The sequence below is a fragment of the Ranitomeya variabilis genome, chromosome 7 (genome assembly GCF_051348905.1).
Source record: "Ranitomeya variabilis isolate aRanVar5 chromosome 7, aRanVar5.hap1, whole genome shotgun sequence".
In the NCBI taxonomy this organism is placed as follows: domain Eukaryota; kingdom Metazoa; phylum Chordata; class Amphibia; order Anura; family Dendrobatidae; genus Ranitomeya; species Ranitomeya variabilis.
Window position 1 is genome coordinate 215,412,895 of NC_135238.1, and position 27,792 is coordinate 215,440,686.

The 27,792-nt window shown below is 41.9% G+C and overlaps 1 protein-coding gene across 4 annotated transcripts in view; it reads right to left on the minus strand.

Moving 5' to 3' along the window:
- TANC1 (tetratricopeptide repeat, ankyrin repeat and coiled-coil containing 1) overlaps positions 1–27,792 on the minus strand; it is a 175,329-nt gene that overhangs the window by 77,629 nt on the left and 69,908 nt on the right. For all 4 annotated transcript variants that reach the window (XM_077272891.1, XM_077272893.1, XM_077272895.1 and 1 more), the window contains exon 3: positions 12,624–12,812. In XM_077272891.1, the coding sequence (XP_077129006.1) occupies positions 12,624–12,812 (189 nt within the window). The remainder of the gene's footprint in view (positions 1–12,623; positions 12,813–27,792) is intronic.

A 27,792-nucleotide genomic window follows, 5' to 3' on the forward strand; every position in this document is an offset into this window, starting at 1 on the left:
CAGGCGCAGTGTGCAAGCTTGGCTGGAACTTCAGACGGCCAGAGCTTACTGCGTCTGCGCAGCACAGCAGTACACTGCGCAGGCGCCGGTTTTGAACCGATAATATTACAGCGCTGAGGGGGTGGCGCCGAAAGCGCAGGAAGATTGGAATGACGGCAGAGGAGCTGGTCAAGCTGGGGAGTGAGGACCCGCCTACGTGGCTAGAGACAGGAATTGTGGCTAAGTATAAAAAGCCTTATTTGGGGTATACTTGAACCTAAAACTAAAAGAGCCACCTTGTTAGAATGCAGCATTACTGCTGCACAAGGTGGCTCTTTTAGTTTATAACGGCTGGAGGGGGTGACAGTGGCCCTTTAACAAAAAAAAAACAAAGTGTCCCCTTTAATCTTTAGAAAGGATCTTCCTCAAGTGCTGCAAGGTGGCTACGCATGCACGGCTCCATCCTCACTTGTACAGGATTTTCCTGCATGACAAGATCTGGAACTCCCATACAAATGAATGGAGAGCGCGGTGTGGGTGCAGACACTTCCCCATTTCGGACAGCACAAGACAGGACAAAAATGTGGTTCCCAGCCTTTATCAAAAATGTATGGCACATCGGGCATGTTCGTGGGTTTAGTATTGGATGTGTTACATTTCACAGGTTATAAAAAGGGAAAATTGCACTAGTCAGAAGTCATGGTAAAAGAGGAAAGAAAAAAAACTGAAGACAAAACTTCACTGGGCATAAAACATGGCGGCCACAAGAGGGCACAACTGCTGGCCCTTACGGAAATGTTCACCCGGCAGATACATTGGAAAGATTCCTGTAGATTTCTATGAAAATCTAGAACCCTACAATACATCTACATATAGGAAAGTGCTGCAGAAAAGATTAGCCTTATATGAAGAAAATTATATGGATGTATTTACACACATTGATATATTAGATACATTCAGGATTGTACAAAGTTTTAGGCAGATGTGGAAAAAATGCTGCTAAGTAAAAACGCTTTTAAAAAAAATAGAAGCGTTAAGAGTTTATTTGTATCAATTAACAAAATGCTAAGTGTATGAATAAAAGAGAAATGTAAATCACATGAATATTTGGGGTCACCGCCCTTTTAAAACCACATCAATTCTTTTTGATAGACTTGCACAAAGTCAGGGATTTTGTGGGATTGCAGTCAGGTGATTGAGTGACCAATAAAACCAATCAGGTGATGGTGTTCATCGTTTTCATATGTAGTGTGAAGTATCGTCAACTGAAACAGCTGTGTATGAGGCTTGAAACTGGGTAAGGAACAAACTCTGCTTTAAGAGATGAGGCTGTGAAGACCGTTTCATATCACAGGTCATACACCATGGCATGAAAGTGCAGAGAAACCCACAAGGTAGTTATACTGCATCAGCAAGGTCTCTCCCTTAGGTTTTAAGATGTGCTGTTCAAGTTCTCCAGAAGACGACCAAAAAATTGACCATTGCAAGGACCATAGACGCACTTGTCGGCCAAGGAAAATTAGAAGGGAAGTAAGCTTATGTTACTGTTGCACTAAGTTGGAGGTTGTCCAGCAGTGCCATCAACTCAGAACTGGCAGCAACCAGTGGGACCTGGCTACACCCATCTACTTTTTGGAGTAGTCTGGACAAATGCTCTGCATAGAAAAATTACATCCAAAAAGCCATAATGTCAACAAGACCAAGTGACTCAACTATGCACAAAAACACAGGAACTGGGGTCCAGAAAAATGGGAACAGGTGCTCTAGACTGAGGAGTCAGTATGCCAAATATTTACAGAGAATTCAGTTTGATCCCAAGAGGTTGGAAAGTAGCACAATAACGAGTGTCTGCAGGTGACAGTGGAGGGTCCTCGCAAATTTGGGGCTGCATTTCAGCAAGTAGAGTTGGGGATTTGGTCAGTATTAATGGGGTCCTCGATGCCAAGATATAGAGTCAGATATTTTTCCATCATTTAACACCAGGGAGGCATCTGATTGGCTCCAAATTTATTCTGCAGCCGGACAACGAGCCTAAACACAAAGTCAATGTCATTAAGACATTTTGTTTAGTCACCTTGCACTTTATTAATGATAAAAATAAACTATTGAGTTCTACAATTCTGAACGCTTCTTACTTTATTGTGAGGCTCAGAGAGAGTGTAATAGATGACTAGACACTCCAATTGTTGATTCCAATCAGGAAGAAACGCGTAGGGAGGTGGTCCTGTCTAGAAATGGTTTACTGAATACCATGAAATGTCTAAGGATTCCTAACCGTCATAAATGTCAATGAGCCATCTTTCAAATTTGCATCTTTGACCAGATTGGCGAGATTGTTCAAGTTCTTTCTATGGACCCTCTTATTGATTAGACATAAGTCATAGGATCATCAGTGATACTGATTTATCTAATTGTGTATGTCTAAAAGGTATTTATATTGTTAGTGTGACTAGTGGTCTCTTTACCCATAATCAGCCCCTTTATTGGACTGTGTGCTGAAATTGATGGGTGTCTGATTTTAAATATTGTGTTGTGGTTTTAATGGTTACGTTAAATGTTAAGTTTTAAGTTCCGTATTTGTTGCTTATTTCTATGATAATCTGGGATCTAAGTTGATATTTGACAAATTTTGCGGTTCACGCTTCTTACTTTGCAGCAATATTAATACATTTTTATATATCATTTATATGAGTATATATGTGTATATTATATACATACACAATATATTTAATAAATGAGCATACTATTGTAATTGTAACTACACCTAGATAAAGGTTTTTGTATTTGTTGCATGCCCATCCAAATTCTCTGTGTTCTGCGTGTTATTCTCAGACGCCCCTGCAGTTGTAGAGGAGCCATATCTATCTATCTATCTATCTATATATATATTATACTATACACACACACCAACTTGTTTCTAATCCACACAGTGACTGATGGAGCCATTAATGTAAAACTATATATAGGGGCTGCCAACAGCTGAACCCCAACAGACATCACTACTTAGAGAGAACTAGATACCGAAGGTCTTTTATTAGACTGTCCTCCACTTCAAAGGACAAAGTGTGGTCCTCTTACCTCTGCAGCTCGGCCGTGTGGACGACATTGGTACAGGGCGCTTAACCACTGCCCGAGATTGTGGCTGACACAGCAGGACAAGTCATTCTCCGAGCCAGCTGACCAAACACATAGTCCGAGCCGAGCGGGGTAAACACTGCTGACAGCAGCTCTCCTGGCACAAACATGTGCAGCAAACACAGAACCATCCGAGAGGTCACTGCTGTCCTCCGGGTTCACCATGGCGGTGCCCGGCAGCCTCACTGTCCACAGCGTCTTCACACTGTGCTCTGGATGTAACTAGTCTCACAGAATCTTCATGGCGTCAATACTTGAAATAAAGAAAAATTTTCAAAAACTTTTTTTTTTTTTTACATCTACAATACCTTTTGAAAATCGTACACTTCACCGGAGATGAGCGCAATCGTTCTAGAGGAGGCTGCGGTTGGGGCAAGCATGGACAACCAGCTGACGATACCATACGGGAATATTTACCTCTAGATTATCCGCAATCTCTTGAATTGTAGATGAAAAATGTAACAATCCGCATTACAGCAAAGCGGTTCTTGGGATGAGCATCGGTCACTGAGCACATGAATGGGGTCACGGAGGAACCAACAGAGTTTCTCCCAGGGGTTTGTGCACTCAGAGATTTTGATGAGAATCTGCGTAAAAAAAAAACTCAGCGCAAACAAATCCTAAAATAATTAATCCGCATCTGCAGACTTCTGCCTCCACATTTAGTAAAAGTGAAGATTCCTGGCTCTTTAGTGTAGGATTCGCACTTTAAAAAAAAAAAAAAAGACAACAAAGTTTTACAAGTGGAAACAGCGTCAGGTGACAACTCCTTTGCGGCGTTATTGGAGGAATTCTTCATATTCTGCAGCCATTTTTAAGTGTTTTAGAAAAGCTTTTATGCAGCCTGTCGATTGGACAGTTTTTTTTAATTTTTAAGCTTGAAGCACGGGAAAAAAAATATGCTCAAAAGAGATCAAAACATAAAAGTGGTTTTACAACAAACATGATTAGAAAGACTATCAAATGTGGTTTATTAATGACCATCTAAACCTGTACTGTATCTACATATTTCATTGTGCTTATAATTACATGCAGATCGATGGGGGTCCGGATTAGGCTTCAGAGCCCATGTTTCATACTGGACGTGCACAATCAATTTTGATCCGAGTGCCACATTTTGTGATTGTAGTACTCCCAAGTGCCACAGCATTTAAAGGGGTATTCTGATATAAGGTACCGTATATATCGCCTCTGCTACATATGCCATAATCTCAAATTTGGAGATTCAATTACTGATTCTTCCACTTCAACAAAGAGGGTCCTGTGATCACCTAATTAGTGCTCAAAAAAAAAAAAAGTCAAGATGGCTATACAATCAGCGCTACAATCATCACTGTTTGAGAGTTCCGAACACCGAAGTCTGAGATGGTCGAGGACCGCACAGAATGGCATTACGGAACAATGGATGGCTAAAAGCACACAGAACACAGTTATATGCCTAGTAACACGCCGTTACATTAATATACCCCAAGTTAGTTAATCATGGTGGCATGAAGTTCTTTTCTCCGCATATGAATGGTCATTTCCCCAGGCATATTGTGCACATTTCTTCCTTATACCAAAAGGTATACGACGCGTGTTTTAGGACACGCTGTGAAGGTTTAAGTCATTTGACATGATCGGATTTTTTTTTTAGCAGCCAGAATGAAAGTAGAATGATCCCGCAGATCTCCATAACCAGAGGTGTCCACTTTTATTAACGTAAAACCCTTTTCCAGATCCAAATTGCTCTGCCAAATATGAGACGGACAGGAAAAAATTTTCAGCATCAATACAGTTGTAGTGGTAGATGGAAAGAATGTGCGGTATATAGCTGGAATATTGGCAGGTAATTCACTTCTCATCAAACTGGAATGTGTTCTGGAGATGTGAAAATCCTATGGGGCCGACATATTCCACAGCACAGTACAGAGTATGAGGTCCCAGTACCCGAGCCGCCTCTTCGAGGAACACAAGCCAATTAGGATGGGCTCCCGTAAATATCAGTCCGGACGGGCACTTAATGTCAGAGCTGGACACAACTAATACAAAGCTCTCCACTTTGTGCACCTTCAATATTCAAATTCAAAAATACTGAATGCATTTATTTTTTGACTGCTAACTACCCCATAAAAAAATCTATAAGGTCTGGTCCGTCATCAGTATTCCTGCAGCATCTCGTCACCAAGCCAGAGGGGAAAAACATTGGACGTCAGCATAAATGGAACAGGACACTTACCGACCTCTAAACTCAAAAATATCAATACAACATTATTCTTTGATGCCCACAGTATCTCCTGACTACAAAATTAAATGCAAATGTGTAGAACAAGATAAATATTTTTTTTCTTAACCATAGCTCCGAATCCTCTGCAGAGACACAAAATTAAAAGATAACTTGCTCCCTGGAGCCACCACCGGAGGGCGCTAGGAAACACACTGCATACTGGTTAAGCATTGAAATCAATAGCAACACAGTATGCAGTAAACTCCTGAGCTCCCCCTGGTGGTGGTTACAGGCAGCCAGCATGTTATTTTTTAAATATATGTCTATGTAGGCAACTGGAGCTCTGCAAGAAAAAAAAAAGTTATGAAAGCAATTCATATTTTTGAGAAATGAATAAAAACATTTTGTACTTGAATCTTTTTTGCATCGTTCTTAAGGCTTCTAAGTCTCATAAACACAGCTCGAAAAAAATATCAATATTAGTTTCACAGTGAGCTATGAGAATATTTACAACTTGTAGGAAACAATGTAACATCTTTATTTTCTCAGCTCAGGAAAATCATTAAAAGGGGTTCTCCAGGGCGGCTATTGATGGCCAATGCCGAGGATAGATAGACCCTTATTGACTAACATATGAGAATAATAAAAAAAAATTATATATATATATATATATATATATATATTTTTTTTTTTTTTTCTCTGGACCATCGCAGCTCCTTATTTAGTGTAGCGGCCATTTCTCAGGTACTGCAGATCAGCTCCCATTTACTTTACTAGGAGCTGAGCTGCAATACCCAAGAATGGCCACTACACAGTGGGCAGCGCTGTGGAGTTCGGGCCCTGTACACCGTGCACATCCGGCCGCTGAGGGAGTTAATGGTTAATCAGTGTGGGAGCCGAGTGGTGGAGCCGTGCAGATCAGATATTATTGATTACTTTTGCTAAGAATAAGCCACCAAAATCAAAGTTCTAGAAAAAAAAAACTTTAAGAACAACCCTGGGACTATCAGATGCAATCAATTTCATATAAAAGTTAAGTAAACAGAATTTCTTTAAAGATTGGAAACCCATTAAAAAAGAACACGCAATAAACAGATAAAATAAATCATCCGCCGGTTACATTCCGAGATTTATTACAGAAATCAGCCCTGTGCGTCCAAAACAAACACAATGACGTGATGGTGACCTTTCTCAGCCCTTCCTCCAATGTTATACAGGAGCAGGGCAAAGTCCAAGCCAAGAAAAAAACAAAAACATGGAGATCACGACCTGCGCTCCTCCATTCCAATTATCTCACAGCAGCCTTTATAAAGATCCGATCAGGATAAATCATCAAAGGAAAACTGTTTATTACAGCAGTGATTAGGGGTAATGACAAGTCCCATTAGGACACGGTGTCATGAAGCAATAGTGCGCCAACCAGAAATGCGGAATGGCTGCAAAATGCAATACAAACATGCCGCCTATGGACTTCATGCCAAAGATCTGTGTCCACCAATAAAGTACAATTCTGTATATATTTATCATATAAGGGGCACAAATTTGCATAACATTTGCATAAAAATAAAATCAATCCTTACTATTACTACGGATATTGCATTTAACTCTGTCCTGCGCAAGATCATGTGCAATATGTCCCCGCTAGTGATGAGCGAATATACTCGTTACTTGAGATTTCTCGAGCACGCTCGGGGGTCCTCCGAGTATTTTTTAGTGCTCAGAGATTTAGTTTTTCTTGCCGCAGCTGAATGATTTACATCTGTTAGCCAGCATAAGTACATGTGAGGGTTGCCTGGTTGCTACATAACCCCCACATGTACTGATGCTGGCTAACAGATGTAAATCATTCAGCTGCGGCGATGAAAACGAAATCTCCGAGCACTAAAAAATACTCGGAGGACACCAGAGCGTGCTCGAGAAATCTCGAGTAACGAGTATATTCGCTCATCACTAGTTCCCGCCTAATTGTAAAGTGCTGCAGAATATGTGGGTGCTATATAAAATAAAATAATAATTATTATAATTATTATGATTATTATTATATGCTGCTGTGAACTCCTCGCTTTATAGTTAAACAAGCAAAATCAAAATGATTTGTCCCCCCCCCAAAAAAAAAAATAAATAAAATTAAATAAAAAAATTGGTTTAAAAAAAATACATCCTAATAATAATAAAATTTTATTTTTTTTGGATTTGCAAATTAGCTTTCGCCCACATTAATAAATCTGAGGTTACACAGTGACGTGCGTTAGTCAACTTGTTCGAGACCATATTAGATCTGTGATTTTGCCGTTAATGTAACCAAGATGCAGACGTGTCGCGTGCGACTTGCATTTAAGTCTACAGCAAGTGAGTCACTTGCATCTAGTGCGAGAAAAGCCAACATTCTTGGAAATATTTGTGAGTGTTGTAGGTCACAACAAGAAAAAAAATCATTAGAAGCGATATTGCAATGTGATAAGTCGATTTTAACGTTGCGCAACACAGGCTGACGTGTAGTCCTAGCCTGAAGAGATTCTCCAATATCGTGCGCATTTAGAGGTCAGAAGCGCATTTGGAGGTCAGAAGCGCATTTGGAGGTCAGAAGCGCATTTGGAGGTCAGAAGCGCATTTGGAGGTCAGAAGCGCATTTGAAGGTCAGAAGCGCAAGTGAAGTTGCAACAAAAGGTGCTTGCAAGCACTTGTGTACTGCACAGCTGGCAGGTATTGATATCAGTCTTTCAATACTCTAGGACCCACACAAGACAACTGCTGGATGTGTCTACATGCATGCCATCATAGTTGGCACAGTTTTCTTTCATTCTGGGAGAGCCAAATTTGCATGTTTTGTTCCCCATGGAACATTAACCATAATTCTCCCAGATCCTTGAAGAGATTTTACAGCGGTTCTCACTTAGAGGCGCTGATAACGGTGCATTCATAGGTGTCTGCCAGGTCTCTTGCATGGCTGGCAAGTATTGCTCAGCTGTCCGCGCATGATAACGGTCATCTGTGCAACCATCCTCGCAGTCACCTTGATGCTACATCATCAGCATATAAGATTAGGTGGAGACTGGAAAATCCCTTTAAAGGGTAGGACACTGATTTCATAAAGGTACCTACTTCCACTAGGTGGCAATAGTGAGATTGTTCTTTCATTCTGGCAGGGAACGGATTAGCATATTTATTTCCCATGGAACATTGCAAATAAGACACTAAAGGCAGCTAGTCTCCTTCAGGAAGTCCAGTCCTGTCCCTCGCCTTCCCAAAGCGGCTTCTAAGATTTGCAAAACTGACTGAAGACCATCAGGCAACGTAAGTCTCCTCAATTAGAGAAAAGGGGGCAGCAGGAGCAAAAATGTAAAAATGGGATATATCATTTCAGTAGCTTCTATACTTGCAGCTAGAGTAAAGTCTTTTCTTTGTGATATTTTACCATAAGATTTTAACAAGAAATAAAAAACACTTTAAAAACTGTTCCTTTATGCCATAAATCTTCAAGACAGTTGTTACTTCAGGGACCTGGGACAACGTACAATACATTCAAGGTTCAAGGTCCCCGAATCCTTCTGCAGTCATAATAATACAGACAATTAACAGCTGACGGTTCCAAACCCTACAGGCAAATTTACACGTAATCTGATTCTAAAACAATCCCCTCACACCAGAGACCCCCGAGAACATTAACGTGTTTTATAAACTCTATAATTGACTCTCAGAAGTAACATAAACCTCCAGTGCTGATAACAAAAAATTTCACACAGTTTGCGGAGGACACATTTTCTGTGTTTTCACAAAAAAAAAAAACTAACTAAAATGATTTGATTTTGCTCCGATTTGAGAGGACCTCAATAAAAGATTAAACAAAAAAAAAAAAATTAATGGGTAATGCCCGAAATAGCGAGTTATCCCCAATCCTATGAATAGTGGCTAACTTGGCGAGCTAATAACTGGGGGTCCAACTGCTGGGACCTAAAGATGATAAAAATGAAGCTAAGGAACAGCGAGAATCGGGCTCTGCATTGCTTCTTCTTGAATGGTGGGTAGCCTCTGCTCCATTCATGAAAGGACTCTGCAAAGTCCCGCCCTTGAGGATCCAGATAACCTTCCGAGGATCTCTGGAGGTCCCAGGGATGGACCCTAAGAGATCAGCAATGGATGGGTGGATAGCAGATAAAAGTTATTCTCAGAATAGAACTGTAACAGACCTTGTCGCAACTCACCAAGTTATCAGATAGGTGAACACTTGATGATTCCTGGGGATCTGACAGCTGGGACCCCCTAAAATCTCCCTATCAATAAAAGGTTCTAGAACTTCATTTACACTAAATCAGAACTGCCCTTTGAGTATGACACATTCAGATTCCATTTCTCAGGGGAACGGGTCGAGGGTCTAAATACAGACCATTAAGAAAATCTGATCTGTCCATATTAAAACTCAAAACAAATGGCCCGGTCTGGTGTACGGTTACCCCTCATTAGTGTTGAGCATTCCGATACCGCAAGTATCGGGTATCGGCCGATACTTGCGGGTATCGGAATTCCGATTCCGAGATCCGATACTTTTGTGGTATCGGGTATCGGTATCGAAACAACATTAATGTAAAAATGTGTAAAAGAAAGAATTAAAATAAAAAATATTGCTATACTCACCTCTCCGACGCAGCCTGGACCTCAGCGAGGGAAGCGGCAGCGTTTTTTGTTTAAAATTCGCGCGTTTACTTCCTTACGTGAAGTCCCGGCTTGTGATTGGTCGCGTGCCGCCCATGTGGCGGCGACGCAACCAATCACAGCAAGCCGTGACGTAATTTCAGGTCATTCAGTATTTTAAAATTACGCTCCGGCTTTGTGATTGGTTGCGTCGCAGTCACATGGGCGACGCAACCAATCACAAGCCGTGACGTCACGGGAGGCTGGACACGCGCGCATTTTAAAATGCGCGCGTGTCCAGCCTCCCGTGACGTCCCGGCTTGTGATTGGTTGCGTCGCGGTCAACCAATCACAAGCCGGGAGGCTGGACACGCGCGCATTTTAAAATGCGCGCGTGTCCAGCCTCCCGTGACGTCACGGCTTGTGATTGGTTGCGTCGCCCATGTGACTGCGACGCAACCAATCACAAAGCCGGGACGTAATTTTAAAATCCTTAAGGACCTGAAATTACGTCACGGCTTGCTGTGATTGGTTGCGTCGCAGTCACATGGGCGACGCAACCAATCACAGCAAGCCGTGACGTAATTTCAGGTCATTCAGTATTTTAAAATTACGCTCCGGCTTTGTGATTGGTTGCGTCGCAGTCACATGGGCGACGCAACCAATCACAAAGCCGGAGCGTAATTTTAAAATACTGAATGACCTGAAATTACGTCACGGCTTGCTGTGATTGGTTGCGTCGCCGCCACATGGGCGGCACGCGACCAATCACAAGCCGGGACTTCACGTAAGGAAAGAAAAGCGCGAATTTTAAGCAAACAACGCTGCCGGTTCCCTCGGTGAGGTGAGTATAGCAATATTTTTTATTTTAATTCTTTCTTTTACACATTAATATGGATCCCAGGGCCTGAAGGAGAGTTTCCTCTCCTTCAGACCCTGAGAACCATCAGGAATACCGTCCGATACTTGAGTCCCATTGACTTGTATTGGTATCGGGTATCGGTATCGGATTGGATCCGATACTTTGCCGGTATCGGCCGATACTTTCCGATACCGATACTTTCAAGTATCGGACGGTATCGCTCAACACTACCCCTCATCCATCATCTGAGTGATAGATATGACGGCAGAATGACGGGATCCCTGGATGCTTAATACATGGTGAGAGGGGATAATGGAGAACTAGTTTGACTTCTCCAAAGAAAAGAAATGCAAATTCATTATCTGCTGAAAAGACAAAAAAAAACCCTCATTAGCCCCACTTGCAAGATAGTCATCTGTCTTTATTTCCCCATAAAGTCTCCATTCTCAGCTGGTCTCCTTAGGTTTAAAAAAAAATGTTTCTCAAAAAGTTGCATCAAGAAAGTAAAAAAATAAAACCACTGTATGCCCCAAAGCGGCTATTTGTGATTTAAATATTGACTCATTCCAAAATGAAATAAAGAAATAACAAAAACTTAAGATGTTATCGCCCACAGTTGTAGCCCACGCTATTTTCAAGATCTTTGCTTGCTGTTGGTGAATGGAATCAATCTTTTTCCTGACAATATCAGCAGATAGTAATCCTCCATTAGTTTAATACAAGACAATAATAAATTAATTTTCTCCTTGACAGATACACTGTAACAAGCTGCAGCTGTTCGGACAGGACTAAGTTTTCAGCATAAACTTTTGATTCTGTTGGTATTTTTCATCCATTAAAATTAATGGGGAAAATGACGCACTACAAAAAAAAACAAAAAAAAAACACATATACACAAGCAAAAAAGTGCATTTTACTCAGCGTTTTCCTACCAACATTCTGTTTTGCTGCAAAAACACCTGCTACAAATACTCAACATGTGCACATAGCCTTAGATGCATGAATATTAGTCATGTATGACCAGTGAATAAATTATCTTGTCCTTTGTGCATCATTTGGTTTAGTTGCTTGGCATTCTCTGTATAACTGCAGCTCATAGGTAAATTCAACATTCAAAAATAAATGATGCATGGCCTAAAAGTCTCCATACACAAGGAGAGACATTACCCATTAAACACCAGTCAGCAGGCCTCTAATATAGTCCACATCAGATTTCTTGCTTTGCACTGAGGAGGGGCAAAACTCAGAAACAGTGTGTGCAAATTAAGGTTTTGATTTGGCTTTTATCCCAAGTCATGTGGCAAGGTTCATTAAAGGGTGATATTGCCTTTTAGGATTGCTACTTCCAATAGGTGGTGCTAAAGTTCCGTAGAATGTAAGTCCACAAGGACAGGGTCCTCTCCCCTCTGTACCAGTCTGTCATTGTAAATTTGTTTACTGTAAACGATATCTATAAGCCTGTACGTAACCCCTTTCTCGTGTACAGCACCATGGAATTAATGGTGCTATATAAATAAATAATAATAATAATAAAGTTTAAGTCCTCTTATTCTCTAAAGAAGCACTTAATTTCCCAGAGGAGCATTGCAAGGCCTATAAGTCTCCTAACACTGGCATGTCACTCTCAATGAGGAGAGATATTTATTACCCCTTAGAAAAAATTGAATATTTTCTTGCTTTCATTTATTTTATTTCCCACACTGAAGACTTGCATGCGGCATGATAATTTTGCAATTGTCATTGCCACCAACTATGCTGCTATTTTAATGGCATCAAAGCACACAAGTTAGAAAAACAGTAACGATACGATACCTGGAGATTTCTTCGGAGGTCTCGGATGCAAGGCGTATGACTGGCGCGGCAGCAAAGGAGAAGATGGTAAAGAGACAGAAACTCCCTTGGTAAAGCCCATTTTGTACAGGTCATCTTCAATTCCCGGACTGACTACCGGATAATCCCCATTATTACCGGTGAATAAAATATGTTGTGTATTTTCATCACCTAGAGGAAAAAAAATGCATAAAAATTCACAAACAGGTTTTTAAAAATCTCTCTAAATATATTTTAACATTTGATTTTTATTAGCGTTTCCTACTTTATGGACTTGACAAATACAGGTCGTCAGACCAAAATAGCGACCACAGAACACTACGCTTTTAAAGACAATTCAAATAAAGTCCTCCACTCAGGACAAAATCAACCTAATATTACATAGTTCCATTAAATTGTCAAAACTGATTAGCCTTTAGTGTGACAAAGCACTTAACACCTTATTTGCATATTTCAAAAGTCGTGGATTTCGATATATCTAATCTATGGTGGCAGAGAAAGTGCGTCGTTGTTGACTGTTTTAAATTTCCAAAGACCAACCTAAATTTTCAGAAACAATTTTCAAATTAGCCATGACATGGTTCAAACAGGGGTAAAGGATTATATAAACACTGCCCAAAATTGGGGGTGTTTTTTTTTTTTTTTTTTTTTTGAGTGTCCTACAAGTAAAGGTACCGTTACACTTAATGATTTACCAACGATCACGACTAGCGATACGACCTGGCCGCGTGATCGTTGGTAAGTCGTTGTGTGGTCGCTGGAGAGCTGTCACACAGACAGCTCTCCAGCGACCAACGATGCCGAAGTCCCAGGGTAACCAGGGTAAACATCAGGTTACTAAGCGCAGGGCCGCGCTTAGTAACCCGATGTTTACCCTGGTTACCATTGTAAATGTAAAAAAAAACAAACAAAAAACACTACATACTTACATTTCGGTGTCTGTCACGTCCCTCGCCGTAAAGCACAGCACAGCGGTGACGTCACCGCTGTGCTCTGCTTTTACTTTACGACCGGCGCTCACAGTCAGTGCGGGAAGCTGACGGCGAGGGACGTGACAGACACCGGGATGTGAGTATGTAGTGTTTTTTTTTTACATTTACAATGGTAACCAGGGTAAATATCGGGTTACTAAGCGCGGCCCTGCGCTTAGTAACCCGATATTTACCCTGGTTACCAGTGAAGACATCTCTGCATTGGCGTCACACACGCCTATGCAGCGATGACAGCGGGTGATCAGCGACCAAATAAAGGTCCTGATCATTCGCAGCGACCAACGATCTCCCAGCAGGGGCCTGATCGTTGGTCGCTGTCACGCATAACGATTTCGTTAACGATATCGTTGCTACGTCACAAAAAATATAATATCGTTATGTGTGACGGTACCTTAAGTCACTATTTTGTCAAAGAGCTGGTAAGTACAAAGTACCCTACGCCGACTACATAGAGCTGTATATTTTTGAGTAAAATGTAAATTGTTCTTTTATTCTATAAACTTCTGACAACATCTCTCCGAATTTCCAAGCAATACATTTTGTATTTTTTTTTTTTTCTGACAAAGAAAAATGGTCAAAATTAAAAAAAACAAAAACAAAAAAAAAAAAACCCTGTTTTTTCAGACCTCAAATAATGCAAATAAAACAAGTTCATAATCTTTTAGAAACAATACTAATGTTGTAACTCAGGAAGAGTTCAGAAATCAATATTTTGTGGAATAACCATGATTTTTAATCACAACTTTCATGCGTCTTGGCATGCTTTCCACCAGTCTTTCACACTGCTTCTGGCGCAAAAATGTAAGCAGTTCTTCTTTGTTTGATGGCTTGTGACTATTCATCATCCCCTTGATTACATTCAGGAGGTTCAGGTCTGGAGATTGGGCTGCCCATGACAGGGTTTTGATGTGGTGGTCTCTTAATTTTTGCCAGAGCTGTAGATCCAACCTGGTTCATCCATCTCTCAGCCGATATCATAAGAAAGTTGTTGAGTTGGAACAAGAAACTCTTGATATTAAAGGTGTGGCGCTGTTTCTTTGCAAAAAAAAGTAGACATGTTTTTAAAAACGGGTGCTATTCTTTGAAAGGAAGAATTCAGCAACAATGAAGTTCTGCGTTATGCCTAGTTGCAGGCCCAAGAATGCAGAGCAAAGCACACTTGTCCACTTTGGTGTTCCACGCATCCCCCTGCCATGAACAGACTACCCAACGGCCCCCAGAGATGGCATACCATCAAGAACCAGTTGCATCTGGAGTGTTCCTTTAAGGAGGTGCAATGATTTGTATAAGGAGTGCAGATACCGCCTTCACTCATCACTACAGGGTCTCTGGTATCATTGCTGGAGAGTGGTTTGGCCTTGAAGGACGAATCGATTTACCCATCTAATGAAACCAGAGACTTCACTGAGCGCTTACGGCAATTTTCCAGCCTATCTATAGCAGCGATATTGATTAGTCTAGAGCATTACTTTACTGTTGACTCATAATACCCAGGTAACTCAGTGTATGACGACCCCCAGGAGTCAGTGCAAAACCTTACACTAGATTTCCAGAACCTGCATATATCTGTTAGGTTGTAAAGGAGTCGTCATAATGGTGCAAGCAATATACTAAGGATCAGACAGAAATTGCAATACCATACTGAGCCTGTGTACAAAAGTGGCACTATTGAAAAAAACACAAAAAACAAAACAAAAACTTTTTTTAAAAATCTTCTACAACCCCTTAGGCCGGGGTCACACATGCGTGTTTTACGGACGTAAGAGCGCAGAAACTACGTCCGTAAAACTCGCATTACATACGGCACAATTATTCTCAATGGGGCTGCTCCTATCAGCCGTATATTACGGATCCGTATTATACGGCTTTCTACGGCCGTACAAAATCGCAGCATGCTGCGTTTGTCAGCGTATTGCGCAAAAAAAAAATCGCCACTGAAAGTCTATGGGGGCGAGAAAAATACGGATTCCACACGGACCAGCAGTGTGACTTGTGAGAAATACGCAGCGGTGTTAGTGAAAAGTCGGTAATTCAATTGCCGGCTTTTCATTTCTCCTGCACAAACCTGACAGGATATGAGACATGATTACATACAGTAAACCATCTCATATCCCCCTTTTTTTGCATATTCCACACTACTAATGTTAGTAGTGTGTATGTGCAAAATTTCAGCGCTGTAGCTGATAAAATAAAGGGTTAAATGGCGGAAAAAATTGGCGTGGGCTCCCGCGCAATTTTCTCCGCCAGAATGGTAAAGCCAGTGACTTAGGGCAGATATTAATAGCCAGGAGAGGGTCCATGGTTATTGCCCCCCCCCCCCCCCGTGGCTAAAAACATCTGCCCCCAGCCACCCCAGAAAAGGCACATCTGGAAGATGCGCCTATTCTGGCACTTGGCCACTCTCTTCCCACTCCCTGTAGCGGTGGAATATGGGGTAATGAAGGGTTAATGCCACCTTGCTATTGTAAGGTGACATTAAGCCAGATTAATAATGGAGAGGCGTCAATTATGACACCTATCCATTATTAATCCAATTGTATGAAAGGGTTAAAAAACACACACACACGATTTAAAAGTATTTTAATGAAATAAACAAACAGGTTGTTTTAATAATTTATTGCTCTCTCAATCCATCAGCAACACCCTCGCTTGGCAAAATAATAAACGCACAAGATACATACCTTCTGATGTCCTATCACGTCCAACGAGGTAATCCATCTGAAGGGGTTAACTAATATTACAGGCAGGAGCTGCGCTAAACCACTCGCTCGTGCCTGTAATCCCCGGGTGCTGAAAGGAAAGCAGAGTGATCTATACTTACATTGAGTCGCGGTGATGCGCCCCTGCTGGATGTTCTCATGAACTGCAGCCTGGGAACTTTTTCCCACGCTCCAGGTCATATGAGGACATCCACCAGGGGGCGCATCACCGCGACTGAAGGAAATGTAGGTCAATGACCTACATTTCATTCATTCGCCGGGGATTACAGGCATGGAGCACAGCTGCATTAGCAGGGCTCCTGCCTGTAAAATATTTTAACCCCTTCAGATGGATTACCTCGTGGGACGTGACGGTTCAGCTGAGGGTATGTATCTTGTGCGTTTATTATTTTTCCAAGCGAGGGTGTTGCTGATGGATTGAGAGAGCAATAAATTATTAAAACAACCGCTGTGTTTCTTTCATTAAAATACTTTTAAATCATGTGTGTGTGTGTTTTTTAACCCTTTCATACAATTGGATTAATAATGGATAGGTGTCATAATTGACGCCTCTCCATTATTAATCTGGCTTAATGTCACCTTACAATAGCAAGGTGGCATTAACCCTTCATTACCCCATATCCCACCGCTACAGGGAGTGGGAAGAGAGTGGCCAAGTGCCAGAATAGGCGCATCTTCCAGATGTGCCTTTTCTGGGGTGGCTGGGGGCAGATGTTTTTAGCCACGGGGGGCCAATAACCATGGACACTCTCTAGGCTATTAATATCTGCCCTCAGTCACTGGCTTTACCATTCTGGCGGAGAAAATTGCGCGGGAGCCCACGCCAATTTTTTCCGCCATTTAACCCTTTATTTTATCAGCTACAGCGCTGAAATTTTGCACATACACACTACTAACATTAGTAGTGTGGAATATGCAAAAAAAAGGGGGATATGAGATGGTTTACTGTATGTAAACCATGTCTCATATCCTGTCGGGTTTGTGCAGGAGAAATGAAAAGCCGGCAATTGAATTACCGACTTTTCACAGATATCGCGCTGAATGAAATCTAAATACAGAATATATATATATGTGTCTCAATGACATACATATACACTCACTGGCCACTTTATTAGGTACACCTGTCCAACTTCTTGTTAACACTTAATTTCTAATCAGCCAATCACATGGCGGCAACTCAGTGCATTTAGGCATGTAGACATGGTCAAGACAATCTCCTGCAGTTCAAACCGAGCATCAGTATGGGGAAGAAAGGTGATTTGAGTGCCTTTGAACGTGGCATGGTTGTTGGTGCCAGAAGGGCTGGTCTGAGTATTTCAGAAACTGCTGATCTACTGGGATTTTCACGCACAACCATCTCTAGGGTTTACAGAGAATGGTCCGAAAAAGAAAAAAAATGCAGTGAGCGGCAGTTCTGTGGGCGGAAATGCCTTGTTGATGCCAGAGGTCAGAGGAGAATGGGCAGACTGGTTCGAGCTGATAGAAAGGCAACAGTGACTCAAATCGCCACCCGTTACAACCAAGGTAGGCCTAAGAGCATCTCTGAACGCACAGTGCGTCGAACTTTGAGGCAGATGGGCTACAGCAGCAGAAGACCACACCGGGTACCACTCCTTTCAGCTAAGAACAGGAAACTGAGGCTACAATTTGCACAAGCTCATCGAAATTGGACAGTAGAAGATTGGAAAAACGTTGCTTGGTCTGATGAGTCTCGATTTCTGCTGCGACATTCGGATGGTAGGGTCAGAATTTGGCGTAAACAACATGAAAGCATGGATCCATCCTGCCTTGTATGGAGCATCTTTGGGATGTGCAGCCGACAAATCTGCGGCAACTGTGTGATGCCATCATGTCAATATGGACCAAAATCTCTGAGGAATGCTTCCAGCACCTTGTTGAATCTATGCCACGAAGAATTGAGGCAGTTCTGAAGGCAAAAGGGGTCCAACCCGTTACTAGCATGGTGTACCTAATAAAGTGGCCGGTGAGTGTGTGTGTATATGTATATATATATATATATATATATATATATATATATATATATATATATATATATATATATATATATATATACATATACACACACATATATATATATATATATACATATACACACACATATATATATATATATATATATATGTATATATATATATGTTTTAATGAACATTTGAGCGCATAAATCCATTAGATGTCGGTTTTGCAAGCCTGCGCGAAAATCTCGCAGTACGGATGCCATACGGATTTCATACGGAGGATGCCATGCGCAAAATACGCTGACACACCCTGACTACGGATGCATATTTTGGGAACATTTCTCCATATTACGGCCGTAGTACGGACGTATAATACGTGGCGTATTGTCTTACGCCAAGTGTGACCCCAGCCTTAAAGGGAAAATGATTTAAAAAAAAAAAAAACATTTAAAAATTGCCACTTTTTTTGCAATTGATGGTATGAGACTAGCTGTAAGACTGGAGACACTAGAGTATCACATCCGATGCGAGAGCACGGGATGTGATATGCCAATGACGCTCAGCTCCATATCTGCTGCGAGCGTGAGCCAAGTGTCCGGGCTCTGTGATCTGATCCTCTCGCAGGAGAGGATCACAGCAGCACAGCTACAGAGGAGATAGAGAAATGTCTCCATCTCCTCCATTGCCGACGTCTGCGGGAATCACACCGCAATCGGGTGATAGACTCATATGGTACGTGTGATCCAATGCAATCGCAGAACGCTGCAATTATTTTCTCATGCAGATTCGACATGCAAAAACCATAACAGATGTCAGCTGCCCCAAAGGTCAACATTTGACTGAGCACAATTTTTTTTTTTTTTATTTATTTATTTTTTTTTTTAAATCGGATTACACTCGTCCAATTACATTGCAAGGCGGAGCGAGCCTTCCTATCTCTCACACAGCACACAGATGAGGGTTTCCTGCTCTTCATCCCTTAGCACACTGACAGAAGAATGGAGGACATTATACAGCAGTACTAATCATTGTAGATGTGAATCCAGCTCTTGAGTGAGGTAGAAGACTTACTAGAAAACTCAACCCAACCTTTCTTTGCCTCCATCTACCAGTTCTATTCACTCCACTCTTCTCTCATCATCCCCCCATTCTTCTCCATAGAATATACCCGACATCTCACTGTGCTGGCAATTTGTCTAGTCTTGACCAAGATTTAGCAGAGTTGATTTTTTTTTTCCAGAGCAGATGAGTTCGGGAGTCGAGAGGATGGGGAAGAAGTGGCTCACAAGTGGAGAAGGAAGTAGATTTCTTTGATACATTACATAATTGCGTATATTCCCCTGTACTGCTGATGTATGCAAGTTTATTGCAAGCGCAGCTCCCATTTAAAGGGAACCTGTCAACTACCCTAGAATCCTTAAATTGCCACCATGACTCCATGCTATATTATTTCTTCAGTCTACCAACCCCTCTCTAAAATTTTTCAAAATAAAGTTTTATTCTGTGTTCACACTATGCGAATGTCTCAGGACTAGTATGGAGGGGCGTCAACCCCCCAGACTAGCACTGCCTTCCTGTCTTGTAAGCATGACCCTCCCTCTGTGGCGGATTTTCATAATTTGCAAGAGTGTTGCCAAGTATGTCTCCTTGCATATTGTGCACAAGCCTGAGGCGGTCTGTAATGCCCACTAAAGCCGGATGTACGCTCCCCAGCTCCATTAGTACACTGCGCATGCCCAAGGAGGCAGAACACCGCGCTCATGCGTGAGATTTACAAGAACCCAACTGTGACATACGGTAACTCTTGCAAATGATGTAAAGGGTTGCACTAACAAAGGACTCAGGACTAATTTGGGGAAACAAACACCCTACCTGACTAGTTCTGAGACATTAGCATAGCATGAAGCCAGAGAAAAACTTTATTTTGAGGTCGCAGAGCCCAAGATAGGGGTGAGTAGAAATAGCTTGGAGTAGGGATGTGGTGGCGGTTTTGGGTGGGGGGGGAGCTAGGGCTGCTGAAAGGTTCCCTTTAAGCCCACGCATAATATAATACATAAGAAGTGGGGTTTACAATAGCTCATCGAAAAAGTTACTGACCAAAAAATCTCCCAAGAAAGATTTTTTCTATTTATAAAAACAAAAAACACACACAATCCAGGTCCAATATATCACTATGACATGTTTAGAACAATGCAGCTTTTGGAACCGCAAAACTTCCTGAAAGAAAACTCATAAAATTATTGGTGAGCATCCCCAAAAGAGTAGTAAAGCGAGTAAAGATGGGAATATAAGACCCCGACTAAAAGGAAGAAAATAAAGAAGAATGGAGGGAAGCGCATTAGAAATCGGAAATCCATTTGTATAGAATGGCTAATTCAGCCCGGGATTCATGGGAATGCCCTGAAAGACGACTTTCCTCTGAACTTGGACACAGCGGTGAAAGATTTACAGGACTCGAGCAGAAAACGAGGGAATAAATAGCACTTAATGTAAAGACCTTCTCTGCATCACGCTTGTGTTTTATTTGGCTACACAAAGACATTCCCGCTACAGTCCTTTGGCTTGTCTTCACTGATGTAATATATGTGCCACATTTGTGCAGCACGTTTCTAACACGGTGGAAAGCAATAATGAATTCTACATGAGAAAATGGGGACCAGTGATACAGTGGGACAGGCTCGCCCTGTGGGGTCCGTTTTCTATGCATGATCTTGACCCGATCATTGAAGGGTCATTGATATCTACTAGTCCTTCAACTCTGATCAACTAAAAGAACTTTGCGGTGTTCTTGTTCAAGGCAAGAGGAAACACATAGTAATGTACCCCATTGAGCAATGGCAAGGTTTTCACTAATGATGAGCGAATGTGTCGGTGTTATCCAAGCATACTCGGGCACTCACCAAGAGCCTTCGAAATGCTCGAAAAACAGTTATCCTCTAGAATTATTGCAACTCTGAGCTCAAATCGATGAAAAACTAAAAACAGTATAATACAACTAACAAAGGATATTCTGTAACTAAAGCAAAACAACCAATGGCCTAAGAGTAAAACCCATCTGGACAGTGTAAAATGGACCTCCAAGAGCCTTTCGGGAGAGTGGGAGTACCATAGAAGTTTATTGAGCTGATTAGTATCAGTCTGATCATTTAGCTCACTGTCTTGATCTACATGTAGACCACCAATAGGTTCAAGTCACCAAAATTAAATTGTGTGAAGATGATTATTGCACAAATACTAGAGAGTTTAGAAAGCCATAAAAAAAACTAATTGTATCACAAATGGGCATCGACTTTCAACACAATATGTTCCAAACTGACTTTCATGGACTCGAAATAAAGGAAGCTATACATCATGCTGGACTTTTTTTTTTCTTTATTTAGCTGTTGGGCATAGATGTGGCATATTTAGAAAGTCATTCACTGCAATATCATAAAGAAGCATGGTCAAATCAGTTCATCGACAGATCCTCAGCCCCAAGTCACATAGCAATTCTCAAACCAATGTCTCAACCAATAATGGTTTTACCTTTTGGAATGATTTTCCATGGGGACAATTTCAGGCTCTTCTTTAAAAGAAGACTAGCTGTGTATGGATTCTTACAGGCAAGTTCAATGGAAGAAAAGCATGCAAGTGAGTGCTCATGCAGAACAACAACAAAAAGACTATCTTGCAAAGTACCACCTAGAAGAGCCTACCATATTATGTCCAAACGTTAAAGTCTCACTACATGACCAGGAATGAATTTCAAGGATTCAAAAACAACCACCTTTATAGACAGGGGCTCAACGATCATGGCCACAGAGTAAAGTCATCGGGCCAGGACCACCGGTATGATAGCTGGCACCACCTCCCAACCATTTGCAGAAGTCTTGGCATTCCTGTAGCAGGTTTCACTCATATCGCACAAGATACAAAGCAAAGTGGCTGTTTAGAGTAGTAGGGTTGCACATCCATCTTAGGCAAGAGAGGACAATGCTGCTGGTGTTAACTCCTTGCAAGGTTTCAGTGGCAACTCCAGCTGGGTATTCGAGAGTTGACACTGGAACCCAGGGTTGGGGTATTACACCACCAGCTGAAAATATGATGCAAAGGGTTCGAGGGAAAACTCCTTCAAATTCATGGGCTGCAGACTTGGGGTGGTGCCAAATTTACTTTGAAGTTCATAGTAATCTAGTAATTGTTCATAGATTGACAAGTCATTCGGCAAGATATTGTGTAAAATTTGTAGAATATGGAGGAATTTATTAGATATGGTTTCAAAGAGTTTAAGTTATGGACTTTCTTCGCCATCATAGAGGACAGCGGAGGAAGGCTGCTCCATTGTCCTTCATGTTCTTTCTTCAAAATGTTAATGTTTGCTCCTTTGTTCCATACGTCTTGGCCCACAGCACGTGTTCCATTACATCCACATTCGCTAATGTGCAAGGAACGGAACTGTATGGGCTGCGCTATGATTTCATCTACTTTATACTTTTTCAAATCCTTTGAGCTGGCTCTCACTGTACCATTATGATTCTCTCTCGTGGGCGGCTGGGTCAATGGGCACACGTCCCGGTGACAGCAACTCAAAGTATTCTATTGATGCTTTATAAAAGCTCCAACTCTGCAGCGCCACCTGGAGGTCAAGGCAAATTAGGTCTTAAAAAACAAAAAACAAAAGTGGGGTATTCGTTTCTGCAAAATTCATGCAAAATTATGGCCAAATGTTATCATATAATGACCGTCCTATACTAACAGGGGTCTCAACAACAGGGACAATTAGGGTTTCAAGAATATACGCATTCTCTGCATAGATAACGGATCAGTTGCATCCACAAACATTAGAGAGATGAACATATATACTTGAATATCGTGAACATGTGCAAGTCGTTTCAGGTGACTGAAGAATAAGCAGTTGTGTGCCTACATGAGGGATAACACTATTTTTGCCCAATATATGATCTGCAATTGTCCCCAGATTCCTCTGAGTCGCCCGCCAGCGCCGTGGGGTACTCGGAACCGGGTCCGGCGTTCACAGGGGGATGTCACGGTGGCGACCCGGTTTGTGACCCTGGGCGCCCATGTAAAAGGGGAAATTGAATAAAGTTTATGCTCGTGACGCCACCTGTGGTATTCGGTCAGTGGGGACTGACGCTGCTTTAAGGGGTCCTCTGTGGTGATTTTATGGCAGCTTGATGGTATAACTTCCTACAGGTGAAGTAAATCCCCAGGGCTACCGGTGTGTAGATGGAAGATGGTGAATGGCGCAGTAAAGAACGAGGACACAGGTTGCAGTCTCTTGCCACAGTCCAGGGCACCAGATCACAGGACAGGCAGGGTCCGGTGGCTTGGAAGCGAATCCAGAGTCCCCTCCAGGTGGAGTTAAAAGCCTTCCTCTAGCGCGGTGGTGTTGTAGTCCTCTACTGCCTATGGCTTCAGATAAGGTCCTCATAGTTCTTCTCTCTGTCCCCCTTATAGGATAGGACAATACCTGCATGACAGGTAACTTGAGCCTTTTTACAGGGACTCTATCACGCCCCGGGCTCTATGTGTTACTGTGTCTCCGGTGTGTGCGGCGGACAGGTAACTTGCAGTTCAGATGTCCTGCCGCTCTCTGCTGTAAGTCATAGAGTCCCTTACAACCTCGGTGGTCCGGCTACCGGTTATCTGCGCCTCAGAGGGAGGCAGCCTGCTCTTAGCTGGACTTCCCTGATGTTACTCTCCTGTGCTTTGCTCTCCTTCACGCTCACTGAACAATGTTCTGCTTTCTGTATGTCTCCTTCCTTTAGGAGCTGTAGTACTTCAGACTACACAGCCCCTTCAGACCTTCTGACACTATGTCGGTCTGCTCTCTTCTCTCTCTCACAATCTAATCTACACCCCCTTTCCCTCCAAACCACAATATATATAGGGGAGTCACCTAGTAAATAGGATCAAAAGCTCCCCCTTGTGGCCTGAAGTATGAACATGTTGTGTGTTTGGTGGTTACCTGATGAGAGTTATCCTTCATCACTTCCAAATGTAACATCACTCTTCACGTGAGGAAATCAATGCTACTGTGACGACCAGGACTCTGGGGCATCACACCTCTGCAGACTAAATTTTAGTTATTTATAAGGTAGCTTGTGAAGACTAGCTGCTATGAGGTCTCCTATACACAAATATAAAGGGATTCTTGCTCTTTTCTTCAAAAGTAGCACATTTTCAAAAATGGCAGCGACATGGGAGGACATTATGTAGCAGTACTGAGCAGCGTAGCTGCGAATCCAGCCCTGAAGATAAAACATTTTCTAGAAGCTACACCAATATCTGCCTCTCCTCTTCATAGACAATATGAAGTTGTAATCTGATCACTGAGTCCCTTTCATTTTGGCCAAGATGGATTTTAGCTTTATTTTATAGTGGATGATGAGTTCAGAAATGGCTCATAAGTGGAAAAAGTAGCAAATTTCTCAGTTAAGATATTAGAATGCTCCTTATATTCACTTGTACTATTGATTTATGCAAAGCGTGTTGAAACGACTGTGACCATTTACGCAAATTATGATATGTTCGTGACTTCGGGGGTGAAGATAATTTTAAAAATATAGGGTCCATCAAAACCTCTGCTCCAAGTCAAGGGGGCACGGGCCAGATGCCCAGATGCCGCATCTGCTTTAGCAAGCAGAAAGTCTAATAAGTTGCAGGTCGAAGGATCTCCAACATTTAGCAGAGCAAATTCTCATGAATGCCAGGTGATGGAGCCTCGGCCATACCTTACGCAGTTATGCATCCTCTGCTAGGCGGGATTCCATTTGTTTTTTCACATTGACAGACTGATTGCACTTCACGGCTACCTCACAAATTCCACTGGCATGTGTCCAACCTCTGGGATGTCTCAGCTCGACCTATTCGTATCTGCACACTGTGTCCGCCCTGCTATCTCAGGGCACTTTTCCTGTTGCAGCAGAGTAATGGGGTATAGATAAAAGCCATGCACCTCGCAAACATCTCCAGCAAGAGTCAATATTTCCAGACCCCATAGGTGCACAATGGCCTCCACATTCCCTTTCGGTCTGGTGAATGGAGGAGGACTCCGTGTGTGCTCAGGAGGCCGATGAACTCGTTAAGACACCCGGCTGTCAGCTTCTTTCTGAAAAGGAGTGCCACATTTTTCTTACAGTCACTGACAAATTTTTCTTCTGCAAACAAAGAGTGTGGGATCTATAGGAAAGTGAAATGTGCAGAAACAGAAGGTGGATTTTCCACATCCATCTCATACATCAACCTTTACATATAACGAGGCCTCAACCACCTCAATAGCAACAACCCCGGGATGGCATGTCATTGTCCTTTAGTATGAGAAATCCCCTTCAGGAAGCCATAAAGGAGCCGCAAAGCTGTCCCGTACATATGAAGGATGCGCGACAATTTCCCATGGGTCTCCATCATAAACCGGTAGTGTTTTATCGTCATATTAAAAGCTAGCCCCCCACAGCCGTCAAATCAAATGGGATTTAAACTGAACACACATTCACTTTATGTCAAGAGGATTTAACATTTTCTATATCACTATTTAAATAAAAAAAAAAAAATCAAAATTTTCACACAAGTCACTGGGGCTAATATTAGACTCCCATTTCCTGTTGGGCACATGCACATTAGCAGCAATAGACCAATTGAGACCCTGGTAAATTGTATAGAAGTATTTAAGGAGAGTGCTCTAATCTGTGCAAAGGTAATTGTACAGGAGGAGGAGGTGAGCTGTGGCATCTATTGTGAATAGTGGATCCTGTGTTATCTCCTGTATATAGAGGTGCCATCAGTCATTGTACAGGAGGAGGAGGTGAGCTGTGGCATCTATTGTGAATAGTGGATCCTGTGTTATCTTCTGTATATAGAGGTGTTATCAGTCATTGTACAGGAGGAGGTGAGCTGTAATATCACCTATTGTGAATGGTGGATCCTGTGTTATCTACTGTATATAGAGGTGCCATCAGTCATTGTACAGGAGGAGGAGGTGAGCTGTGGCATCTATTGTGAATAGTGGATCCTGTGTTATCTTCTGTATATAGAGGTGTTATCAGTCATTGTACAGGAGGAGGAGGTGAGCTGTGACATCACCTATTGTGAATGGTGGATCCTGTGTTATCTACTGTATATAGAGGTGCCATCAGTCATTGTACAGGAGGAGGAGGTGAGCTGTGGCATCTATTGTGAATAGTGGATCCTGTGTTATCTTCTGTATATAGAGGTGTTATCAGTCATTGTACAGGAGGAGGAGGTGAGCTGTGACATCACCTATTGTGAATGGTGGATCCTGTGTTATCTACTGTATATAGAGGTGTTATCAGTCATTGTACAGGAGGAGGTGAGCTGTGACATCACCTATTGTGAATGGTGGATCCTGTGTTATCTACTGTACATAGAGGTGCCATCAGTCATTGTACAGGAGGAGGAGGTGAGCTGTGACATCACTTATTGTGAATGGTGGATTCTGTGTTTTCTAATGTCTTAAAAAAGGTAATTAGTAATTGTAATCCTGCCTGTGATGATGAAACTGCTAAAAAGTCAGCTGTACAGAACATGAAGTTACTGTAGAGTCTTGTATAAGGCCTATTGAGAGTGTGAAACTTGCAAGACTTATCTACTTTTGTTTTTAATGATCATGATAAAAATACAGTTACAGTAACTATAATTTACATAACTGCTCATTTTCTGATGACAAATTCACTTTAATGCACTTTGTCATTACTAGGTGCCATTCAGATTAACGTCTATAAATGTTATACAGGAAAGCTCGAGTCCATCAGATCAGGGGCTCCTCTTAATGGAGAGTAGTTCTCCATTCTGGCTTATAAAAGGGGTGTCCTGAGCATGTGGACCCTCCTCTATAGCATCTATATATTTAAGTAGGGTATACCATACTTTCGAGGAAGCCCATGTTAATGAAGAAAATGACTGTTATTGAAGAGTTGGTAAGGACGTCGTACGTGGGCAAGGGTTGACATTTAAGCTGCCAATACACACTTGGGAAAAATCACCGCATCAATACTGTCTGCGGGGCAATGGCAATCGGTCTGCCAAAATAGTGACTGATCATGATGGATTATTGTGATGGTTACAGAACTCCTTGGAAATGAAGTGAACTATTGCAAAAAAGGAGGACAACCGGTGTCCATTTATTTGATGATTATAATTATGAACTTTGCCAAGAATCTGTAAAGGGAAGGTTCTTGTGTTTGGATTAAGAATGCAATAATTAATCAGTGTCATAAAAAGGCCCTAAAACATCTCATCACAAGATAAATATGCTGCATATTAGGCTATAAAGATTTAGACTCTCCTGGTATTCCAAGCAATTAATCACTGAAGGACATTGCTGAAATATTTCACACTTAATTTAAACATCGAAAACTGGGAAATAAATAGGAGGCAGAGACAAGATCAGGAGATTTACAGCTTCAAAAAAAAAAAAAGTAATATAGTGGGTAAAATGTGTTTT